At 43.4% G+C, this 12,046-nt stretch overlaps 1 protein-coding gene across 1 annotated transcript; it reads right to left on the bottom strand.

Annotated features, from left to right (window-relative positions):
- Positions 1–9,196: 9,196 nt before the first annotated feature.
- LOC309564469 (uncharacterized protein) lies at positions 9,197–11,271 on the bottom strand (the record flags this gene model as incomplete). Its single annotated transcript, XM_082269099.1, has 2 exons — positions 9,197–9,755; positions 11,247–11,271. The coding sequence occupies 2 exons, from the start codon at positions 11,269–11,271 to the stop codon at positions 9,310–9,312; spliced, it is 471 nt and encodes a 156-aa protein (XP_082125225.1). The 3' UTR covers positions 9,197–9,309.
- Between the last annotated feature and the right edge of the window lie 775 nt (positions 11,272–12,046).

Genomic DNA, 12,046 nt, shown 5'->3' on the forward strand with positions numbered 1-12,046 from the left:
ATTCCTTGGTCCCCTCGGAGGAATGGGTGGCACAATCGGAAAAAGACCAGTAAGCAACCTCTCCCCCAGAATTCAAGCTCTTTCCTGCCTTTTTGGATGAGGACTCTCTTTCTCTCTTCAATGCTTTCTGGACTCCGAGTTAGAACTGCAGGAGCAAACCTCTTTGGAATTAGACACTGACTCTAGAACTGCAGTTTTCTTTCATTCGGCAGACATTTACTCTAAAGCAGGAGGCCGGATTAAATGCAGCTCATTGCTATCAAAGGAGGCTAGCCCTTAAAGGATACAGTTTAAACTCTTGCAATGTAGAAAAGAATGTCCAACTTGTAGAATTATTCTTTAGGATAGAATCAATATTCTTCACACCAACTTCCATTGCATTGGAAGAGAGGCAAGGGTTAAGGCAGGTTCACAGGCTACAACTGCAGACAGATATACCCCTTAGGGACAAGTCCAACACAAATTTACCACCAGAAGACCCTAAACCCCCCAAAGGACCAACCTAATCATCATTATTGAGTATACCCCTGAAGGACACAGCATCCCCCAATGGCAACTCCATGTATATGGCTAAGCTCATGAAGGCCACGTCAACCAAATAGGTGACTCATTATGCTGGAAAACCTCTTCAAGTGCCTAATCTGACATCCTGCAGTACAGGTAGAAGTGTTCTGGTTTGGGTTTGAACTGAGCAACCCAGTGCTGCAAAGTGATGACCACTAAGACATTCTGGTGCACTGTCCTTCTGTTCAATTTGCACCACTCTTCTAGTAAGAGGTTCTAGATTAAACATCATAGGGAAAAAGGCAACGCACTCCTTTTTAAGTGCTAAAAATACTTGCATTGCAGGTACCTCTGCAGGAAGGGAGGTACAAAAACCTGCTTATAGACCGTCCTCATCTTCCTTTTAGGAATTGTTTGAAGAGGATTAAACTGGTCAGTTGAGTGATCCTGCAAGGGAAAAGCTTGACATGGTCAGAGTTGAGACTCCTTGTACACGCAGATCTGGAGAGGCTTAATAGAAAGTGTCCATTAGTCAGCTTCCCATACACCAGCTTTATGAGGCCTGCAGAAGAGCTGACAATCCAGGAACAGTATCAGTAAGGAAGACGCTGCCCCCCTCCAGCTATAACCTGCATTGAGCAGCCACAGCATAGAGGGATTAGGCTGCAGCAGCACAAGGACCTGTCACAGTAAGAAATAAATCCATGATAAACAGAGACGGTGCAAAGGAGAACTCCATATTGTTAGGAAAAAAATATTATATTATACCATATATAATTGCTACTCTAGTAATTTATTTAAAAAAAAAAATCGCAATTCAAACTACGGCTGCTAAAGTCTCCTAAGCGGTCAGAAAAGACAGTGTAACAGTTGTTTGTTTGCTGGGTGAGAAAAACCCGTAAGGGGTTAATTAGTGCTAAAGGAATACTGACACTGCAGCTTCTCACATCAGAGCACCGTCCCAGCAGGTGAATAATCAAACAGACCCTTCCATACAGATGTAGAGCCCTCCTAGGTAGGTGCTAGAATGAGTGGATATCGTTTTTGGTTTTTCTGCCCAACAGGGACACAGCTCATGCTGTCTTGATGATTCACACTGATCCAATAGCCATGGAGTATATTGGACAGGTGGATGGAAGCCTGGCAGATGAGATCATGGATGTCTGTACAGCCCTGGCCAATTATAAGGGGATGTGCCCCAAGGCATACTGGTTACCTGCATTTATTTCTGAAGAGCACATGGGCTCGTAGTCCAGTTCAGTCTAACTCTAGGGAGAGAGGTCTAAGTGGGGAGGGGGCTGCTGCCTCTCCCTTGCAGAGGCTGCCAGGCAGCCTCAGGTGGGCGACCTGAGGGCCTAAAACATTGAAGTTGCAACCCCATTGGTTCTTACGAGGGCTGACTGAGGGAGGACATCTGCAGATCCTGTCTGGTACTACTGAGGAAGACTGGTGTGTGGGCTCCAAGAGCCTTGCGAGTATAGACCCCCCCACAGGGGATCCTTAAGACTTGTGCTGTTAGATCCTCCTCTGGGTGATAGAAGTCAGTTACTGGGTGCAAGCTAAAGGAGACACTGGCTGGTGTCTTGAAGAGGCAAGGTTCACTGAGTTCCTTCAGCTACAAAGGGACTTGTTCATCCCATACAGGTGCTTTATGGTCCTGCAGATCTGCGATACAGTTCTATTGAGAGAGTTGTCCTCACCTGTGAACAGTTATTTGGAGAATCCTACTAAATCCCTTCTCTTATCCAAAAAAATGCGAAACTACAGATGATCACAAGGAACCACTGTCATATGTATGGACTTTAAGGGCACAGCATGAGACAGATAACAACTACATGGATTTATCCTAAAATAACATTTATTGATTTATCTAAAACCAGATCTCAATAAAATGAGGAAACTGGCCCCAAACTGAGCTCAGCTCGTACACAGGAGATCAATGTCTCCTACTAATATCACTCATGTACATCATACATATATATAAGGATAAGTTTGTATATATCATAAGGTTCGTGTAGATATAGATATTTTGTCTGTTCACTGGTCTACGCGTTTCGCACAAGGCTTCTTCAGGACTATGAAGATGTACAGACAGTTTTCGCTTATAAACAGACTCGATATTAGTGTTTCATAAACATAGAACATATACTGTATTTATGTACTTCATAATAAATACAAACATGGCACACATCCTTCCTTCCAACCCCCAACAAATTATCCCGACCTGGGGTGGACACAGGGGAGAAAATCAGACCAAAATGTGTTGTATATATAGGTATCAGTCCTGATAATCCTAGGTACAAGATAAAATATATATGTGTAGTAGTGTGAGGAGTAATTACATTTTCTATTCTATATCTATTTATACAGAAAGGAGGAAGGATAATCACCTTATGAGGATAGCAGGTTGGTATACACCGGATGGAGTTTATACTCCCATAATATGTGGGTGTCTCTCTCTATAGGGGTCACCTAGGTATATGATCAAAGCCCATCTTGTTTATGACTCATAGTTAGTGTACTCTTATCTTTAATAATGTAGGTTTCAGCCTACCTGTAGGTTAGGTATATCTCTTGGATATACTTACCGCCCCTTACCTATGTAAGAAATGTCAAATGGAGGAGGAGCCTGCAGTAGTTATTTTTTAATAAGGGATTTTTTAAGAATTGTGTGTGTGTTCTTATTAATTTTTGACACTTTTTTGGTGAATAGGTACGAGTAATATGTTCCAGATGCTCATTCACATGGGGGGGTGGGATCTGGGGGCCCCCTTGGTAAAAGGGGTATTCAGATTATGACAAGTCCCCTGCCTGCAGACCCCCACAACCACAGGCAATGGTTGTGGGGAAGAGGCCCTTGTCTCCATCAACATGGGGAGGAGGTGCTTTAAGTTGGGGGGGCAGAGCTTCCCCAAAGCACCCACCCACCTATGTTGGAGGACATGTGGCCTGGTATTGTTAAGGAGGGGGGGCCCTCACTCGTCCCTCCCACTTTACTGACCTGCCAGGCTGCATGCCGGGATAAAGGGTCTGGTATGGATTTTAGGGAAGAACCCGTGCTGGTTTTTGTTTTATTTACATTTTGGCCCCCCAAGGGCTTGGTATGGACTGGGGGTGGGGGAGCACGCTGTTTTTTTTTTTTTTTCTATTGCCGGACAATGCCAGCATTCTTTTATTTCCATTCATCTGTCAGTGGGGAAGCCCGCTGACAGCTGATGAGTCATGGTTGGTAAGGATGCAGGAGGCCGGCTTCCCGGCTTGCTGCTTAACAACCAGCTATTTCTTCACACAGAATTTGCATCTGTCAATCGTTTTTTTTGACTGATCCTAACTCAAATCGTTCTGAAAAGTTGGAATTTGTATGAAAATTAATAAACGAAACAAATTTTAACAGATTTCAACAAAATTTATTACAATTTGATTTTGTCAGAATTAACCACTTAAGCCCCGGAAGATTTTACCCCCTTCCTGACCAGGGGGTTTTTTGCGATTTTTTACTGCGTGACTTTAACGGACAATTGCGCGGTCGATCGACGCTGTACCTAAACGAATTTCACGTCCTTTTTTTCCCACAAACAGAGCTTTCTTTTGGTGGTATTTGATCACCTGTACCATTTTTTGATCATGCGCTATAAACAAAAAAAGAGCGTAATTTTTGCAAAAATAACAATATTTTTCACTTTTTTTTTATATGAAATTCCCCCCCCAAAAAAATGTAAAAATCTAAATTTTTAAAAATTTTCGGCCAATTTGTTTTACGCTACATATGTTTGGTAAAAAAAAAAAAAAATCGCAAAAAGCGTATTTTGATTGGTTTGCGCAAAAGTTATCGCGTGTCAAAAATGTCAGTCAAGGGTCCGATCTGTCCGCCGCAATGTCGCAGTACCGCAAAAAAAATCGCAGATCGCCGCCATTACGCGTTAAAAAAAAAAACAACAAAAATGACAAAAATCTTTCCCTTTGTTAGTAAACGCGATAACTTTTGCGCAAACCAATCAAAATACGCTTTTTGCGATTTTTTTTACCAAACATAGGTAGCATAAAACAAATTGGCCGAAAATGTTAAAAAATTTTGATTTTTACATTTTTTTGGGGGGAATTTCATATAAAAAAAATGTGAAAAATATTGTTATTTTTGCAAAATTGACGCTCTTTTTTTGTTTATAGCGCGTGATCAAAAAATCGCACAGGTGATCAAATACCACCAAAAGAAAGCTCTGTTTGTGGGAAAAAAAGGACGCCAAATTCGTTTAGGTACAGCGTCGCACGACCGCGCAATTGTCCGTTAAAGTCACGCAGTGCCGAATCGCAAAATACCCCCTGGTCGGAATGGGGGTAAAATCTTCCGGGGCTTAAGTGGTTAAGTGACACTAAACTGAAGATAGGGGTCATACAATTTCTGTGCAAAAATATATATATTTATTGAATACTTAAGTGCAAGATAAAATGTCAAAATATAATTGGTGATAAACACAAAATTAGAATAAAATACAATGAAACAAATCACAAAGGTAATATGAGAATAAAACCAAAGAATTTTGTCTCAGAATATTAAAATGATCATAACCAAAGACTTTTAGGCCCCTTTCACACCAGTGCTACTGAAAAGTCGCGCGATTTTGCCGCGATTTGTAGACGCAATTTTACCGCGATTGTACTGTGATTTTGACGCGATTTCGATCCGATTTGTGGTCATTCCGACTTTTGTGCAACTTTAGGATTGGGTGGGGCAAGGGTCAAAAAGGTGCTTGTGTTAGCTTTGAGATACAAAGACGGACAGAAGTTGCGCTGAAATCGCGTCTGTATTATTCATGTGCGATTTGCATGCGTTTTTGGAGGGTTTACATTGAGGTCTATGGACATGAAAACGCATTAAAATCGTGGCAAAGTAGTGCAGGAACTACTTTGAAGTCGGTGCGACTTCAAAAACGCACTGATGTGAATGGGGCTATTGAAAATAATGGAAAACGACTTGTCATGCGATTTTGCGGTCCAAAATCGCGGGACAAGTCGCACTAGTGTGAATGGGGCCTTAGAAAATAATTAATAGTCTAAATATAGCAACCAACATGACAGATGTGACACGTGACTTTTCTCTCATCTAACAGATGTTCAATTCCTATGTTTTAAATAAAGTTGCATGGATCAACATTGTTGTACCACGCCTCAAAAGTCCAGATTAGTTTTGGTAAAATATGTTTCTATTTAGTTAATCTACCATAAAGAATACATCACAACTGAACCATATACTAAAGAAAATCAAACCAATCATACTGCAGTTAGAATGGTCCCAAATTCAAATCTTGATACTAACAGTTTCAATGATGGATCAGTTAGGTGCATCTAATTAACCACTTGCCGACCGCCGCACGACTATCTACGTGGGCGGTCAGCCCCTCACAGGCAAAGTGACGTAGGGCTACGTCACTAGCTTGTGAGGGTCTAGGGAGCGAGCGCGCGCCACCGGAGGCGCGCTCCCGCTCCCGCGTGGTCACGGACCCCCCCGCGCGTGTGACCAGCGGACCCGATGTCCCCCGGTCACTCGGCGATCGGCGGGGGAGAGGGAGAAAGTCAGGCAGCTTGTGTAAACATGCTGCCTGTCATTCTCCCCTCTGTATGAGAGATGATCACATGGATCTACTATGTAGATCCGTTGATCACTCTGCATACAGTTGAAGCCACAGCCAATCACAGTTAGAATCACGCCCCTAGGGACACACACAGCCCCTCCCTCTCAAATAAAGTTAACCCCTTCACTACCAGTGTATTTTTACAGTAACAGTGCATATATATAGCACTGATTACTGTAAAAATGTCACTGGTAACCCCAAAAGTGTCAAAAATGTCAGTCAAGGGTCCGATCTGTCCACCGCAATGTCGCAGTACCGCAAAAAAAATCGCAGATCGCCGCCATTACGCGTTAAAAAAAAAAACAACAAAAATGACAAAAATCTTTCCCTTTGTTAGTAAACGCAATAACTTTTGCGCAAACCAATCAAAATACGCTTTTTGCGATTTTTTTTACCAAACATAGGTAGCATAAAACAAATTGGCCGAAAATATTAAAAAATTTTGATTTTTACATTTTTTTTGGGGGGAATTTCATATAAAAAAAAGGGAAAAATATTGCTATTTTTCCAAAATTTACGCTCTTTTTTTGTTTATAGCGCGTGATCAAAAAATCGCACAGGTGATCAAATACCACCAAAAGAAAGCTCTGTTTGTGGGAAAAAAAGGACGCCAAATTTGTTTCGGTACAGCGTCGCACGACCGCGCAATTGTCACGCAGTGCCGAATCGCAAAATACCCTCTGGTCGTTTAGCAGCCAAATCCTCCGGGGCTTAAGTGGTTAAAGCAGATCAAACTGTTTGTAAGAAAAATAAGAATATACTTTACCAGCCAAGTCTATTATCTGAGATGTCACGCTGTCTTGCCTTACAGGGTCAAATGTCACCCTCAGTGTCTCAGAGCATCTGACTTCTCTTACGATCTCTCCAGTCCTCCCTTCCTCCCCCCTCTAGTTGACAAGAACCTTTTATGCCCCCAGCAGTGTGGGTGGGGATCTCGTTATCATATAAATTCTACGTCACTAGAAGGATCTGATTTCTATAATCAATGACTGCAGTATTGCATTACTCTCATATTCAGTATGTAGAATATAACAATTAAACTTTGAACCTTATGTTGACCAAGAGCCTATAATCCCCGACCTTCTAGACCAGACTTACAATTTACAAATGTTTACTGAAGCCTGTTTTGACATACAGAGAGATGATTCATCAAAATCAGTAAGGTTAGAAGTTAGCAAAATATGAAACATTATAATGTATAACGGTCTTCTACATATCTATGTATGCTAGTTATATATTTTATTGTTAATATCATGTTACATATAAGATTATAACATATCTGTAAATTTTAGTTTTACATTGGTCTAAGCATAGAAAAATACTGACTTGTTTTATGATCCCAAACAGAGATAAGATTACCTTGGAATAGTGTCTTAGACCTTATCTTAAAGAAAGTCAACAGACTATTTATTTATACAGCCTGTCTGGAATAAACCTGTTGAATAGCCACTTTTCCTGCATAGGCACTTTTTGTTAAAGGATATTTTAACCTTTTAGAAACCTGACAAAAATGGATACTACTGCTTCATTTCTATGTAGATCAAAATATGACATTTCATTTCTATTTGTTAAATTTAACGTCCCCAAATAACCCTGACAATTTGGAGATTTGGATACATCCGAATCTAGGAATAACCAGAAATTTGTCGGAATTTGTATTCGTACCGAAACAAATTTCACGTGTCTAACACTTAATGGCCACCCGCTAACAACTGGGCTCCCAGCCAATGCAAATCATAAAAGAAAGACTAGTGACGCCCAGATACGCCCACCAAAGCCCAAACACCCCGTGACGTCAGACGCAGCCGGAAGAAGCCTCCACAACGCTCCACATCTCCTATGCCGATCCGACCCGGAAGTCGCCTGAGAGACCCCGGACTTCTCCCGGATGATTGGACCGCATCAGGACCCAGAGCAGGCACCGAGCTAACTGACCAACACCAGGGAGGGCACCACAGTGACTGCACTGAAGTGAGTCCATTATCGAGTCACCATAACCTGTTCCTTTTTTTAATAAAACTTCCTTCTTTTAAAACTGCGCTTTTTTCCCCCTTTCTTTTATGATTAACATTGAGCTGCTTCGCTCACCCGGAGAGCAGCCCGGAGTGCAACCCATCCTCATCCACCCACTGAACAGTGGATCGTCCACACCCGGACTCCCCCTCCCCCCTCCCCTCTTACACCCGGGGTCAGCCCAACACTGTCAGCCTCCAGGCATTTGAGCCCTACTCCCCCCCAAGGCTGCTCCAGCTGACAACTCGTCTAAGTACCAGTGTCCTGCCTGAACCCCGCCTGACCATTTGCCTCTACTAGCAGCCACAATAGAGAGCAGCACCCCCTGTGAGCGCTTTAATAACATACTCTCTTTAGCCAATGCAAATGGCCGCCGATGGCAGGGCCCACTCTCCAGGCATGGATTCTCTACATATGTGTGCCATAACACCACCCCGCTGATAGCTGGGGACTCAATGACCACTCGGGACATCCTGGAAGACTTCTGGATACCAAAGGAAGCTCCTGACATCCCGCACAGCTGCCCAGCACCAGACTCCCCCACCAATACTTCCAATAGGTAGGAAAACTTCATACAAAAATGGTCCTATAAGTGAGGAGGACAAAAAAGCAATGCAGACATTGGCTTATCCTGAACATTTATGGGGGTGGGGTCTTATGGGGGAGGAATGAGGGCGGGGCTACTCAAACATATGCTGCCATGGACATCTGTCAGGAAAGCACATTATGGCCACTAGATGGAACTCACCATTATAGGAAACCCCAATTCACCATGACTGGGGGAATGCGGGTCACATTTCATCAACACATTTATAACAACCAGACCTGTAAGTGTTTGTGAAATCTTCCCACACAAAATGTACTCAGCCAATGAAAGGTAAGGACTCCATTTTTACTTTTCTCCTCCTATCAATGGCCAACACGGAACAACACTTCATCCATGTCTTTGGTGATCTTTGATCTCCTTATGAAGTGTTTCTTACATGATGAAGATCAGCCATGGAGTATATCTGAGGTGTATATCAGGGTTTGCTTCTTCCCCACATGTCCACCAACATTCATATAGAAGACATTTCCAGCACTCAATGCACTAATACACCTCCAGGGTTGTGTGGGATCCCTGATGTACAGGAAGACAGGACTTCAGTGAGGAACATTTCCCTCACTCAGGACAGGAATATGGCTTCTCCCCCGTATGAGATCTCTGATGTTTATAAAGATTGGACTTATCTGAAAAACATTTCCCACACTCAGGACAGGAATACGGCTTCTCACCAGTGTGTGATCTCTGATGTGTGGAAAGATGGGACTTCCGTGAAAAACATTTCCCGCACTCAGGACAGGAATACGGCTTCTCACCCGTGTGAGATCTCTGATGTGTGGAAAGAGTAGACTTCTTTGAAAAACATTTCCCGCACTCAGGACAGGAATACGGCTTCTCACCAGTGTGAAATCTCTGATGTGTGGAAAGATTGGACTTCTGTGCAAAACATGTCCCGCACTGAGAACAGGAATACGGCTTCTCACCGGTGTGAGATCTTATATGCACATTAAGATTGCCTTTCAAATGGAAACTCTTCCCACACTCAGAACAGGAGAACCTCTTATCTGTTGTAAGGATGGCACCGTCCCTCACAGTCTGAGGTTCCTCAGTATAAGAGGAATACGATGGTCCGGCACCGTCCCTCACAGTCTGAGGTTCCTCAGGATAAGAGGAATACGATGGTCCGGCACCGTCCCTCACAGTCTGAAGTTCCTCAGGATAAGAGGAATACGATGGTCCGGCACTCTCCCTCACAGTCTTAGGTTCCTCAGGATAAGAGGAATACGATGGTCCGGCACTGTCCCTCACAGTCTGAGGTTCCTCAGGATAAGAGGAATACGATGGTCCGGCACGGTCCTTCACAGTCTCAGGTTCCTCAGGATAAGAGGAATACGATGGTCCGGCACTCTCCCTCACAGTCTTAGGTTCCTCAGGATGAGAGGAATACGATGGTCCGGCACTGTCCCTCACAGTCTGAGGTTCCTCAGGATAAGAGGAATACGATGGTCCATCTACACTGTGTGGTGCCGGATGGACATTTGAGGTAGCCGGGTTTTCTCCTGGACTATACTGTGTGATGTCCTCATCTTCTACTTTACAGTCTGGAGACAAAGTGAGACAATCCTCTGAGGTTTTCCTCATCTCCCGTCCATATACTAAAATAGAAATACAAAGATTATTACTAGACATCAGCAGATTGGTTCCCCTAAACCAGGACTCCGCCCACATCAGACAGCTTTGTCTCTGAGGATCTTACAATTCCCCCCTCAAGGTAACTAGTAAATGGGTCCTCTGATCTCCTACCAGTTCATTTCTTTATTCATGGACCTTAGTCAGAGAGTGAGGAAACAATGAGAACTGTCTTTTATAGGAGTGACAGTGATGAGGGGACGAGTATAGGACGTCCCCTCCCCCTCTATCACTCATTGCCATCTTCCCAACACAAGAAGTCCCGCACTTCCTTATTTAGTCCATGATTTAGTCATGAATAACAGCGGGGCTGAGCCCCACCAGAGGTCAGAGAGTGAGGATGGGGGGAGAACAACCAAGATGAAGACTGGACTGATCCTGAAGACCACCATCATTGGGCTACTGACTCCTCCCCCATTATCACTTTCTGTTTAAGGTTCCAAAGTTGGAGGATGTTATCACATTATTATCACCATGTAAAAGTCTGTCCTCCAATCAAATCATCAGATATAAAATGTCCAGCTGGTAGGAAATGGGTGTAACAAAAGAGAATCCATATTATGTGTATATATAGCAGTAGGTAGAGGGGAGAGAGCAGAAGTCAGGAGTATGTAATGTACAACATAGAGTGTATAGTGCAGGGGTCAGGACTAATAATATTTGTGTTCAGTAATCAGTTGCAGAGGTCCCACATCGCTGCCTCCCATCTCCTTAGACTGCACTCAGTGACTTGGGTGTGAGACTATACAGACATATCCCTCCACCCAGCACAGCCAGCAAATAACAGAGCAAGTAACCCCAGGAGAATTGTTCTGTCAGAGATCTTGCTAGACCCGGGCATGGGGCTGAAGAACCAAGGTACATACCCCAGGTGTCTAGGCTGAGCAACATCTATGGTAAACATCAACATTTTACTGCCAGCTGAACCCCAGAATCTCCATAAATCCATTCTAGAGACATAAATTGTGTCTGCAGCACAGAGAAGGAAGATTATCCGAGAGAAATACAGAAATACAGGACGGGGAACACAGCTCAGGAAAGTGACCAGGGGATTACAGGCTGATATCACCCAGTCCCCGCCCTACTCTGGACCAATCAGTGAGCAGTATGGGTGGAGGAATGTATTTAGTGTTAATGACCCACCTGTGCTAATCTCTGTAGGAGTGTCCTCCTCTATAAATGTCCCCGTTATTCCATTCTCCTCCATAGACTGCTGATCATCCCTCACATACGTCTCTTCTTCTGCTTTAACCTCAAATTCTATATCGATTGGATCTCCACTCTAAACCAAGAGAAGGAGAGAGAATATCATCTGGAAGATATAAGCTTACATAAAAAACACACACATCCCCTCCACAAGTCTATGTTCTAGATACTCCATCCCACCAACCTTGTAACATTGAGGGATGGTGTGACCTTCCTGTGTGGAATCCCGGGAATACAGAGGACGGGGACATCTCTCTGGTGGGTTTCTGTAGCTGGATGACTTCATCATGGTGTCCTGGTACAGATCTTTGTGTACTTCCTCTATGACCCCATCCTCATCATCCTCCTCTTTTATCTCTTCTTTAACCTCAACTTTAGAATCTCTCAGGTTTCCACTCTGAATATATAATAAAAATGACATCAATGGTAACAATGCAGATAATGTACAGATCCTAATGAT

Source organism: Pelophylax lessonae, assembly GCF_965119305.1.
Source record: "Pelophylax lessonae genome assembly, chromosome: 9".
Lineage (NCBI taxonomy): Eukaryota > Metazoa > Chordata > Amphibia > Anura > Ranidae > Pelophylax > Pelophylax lessonae.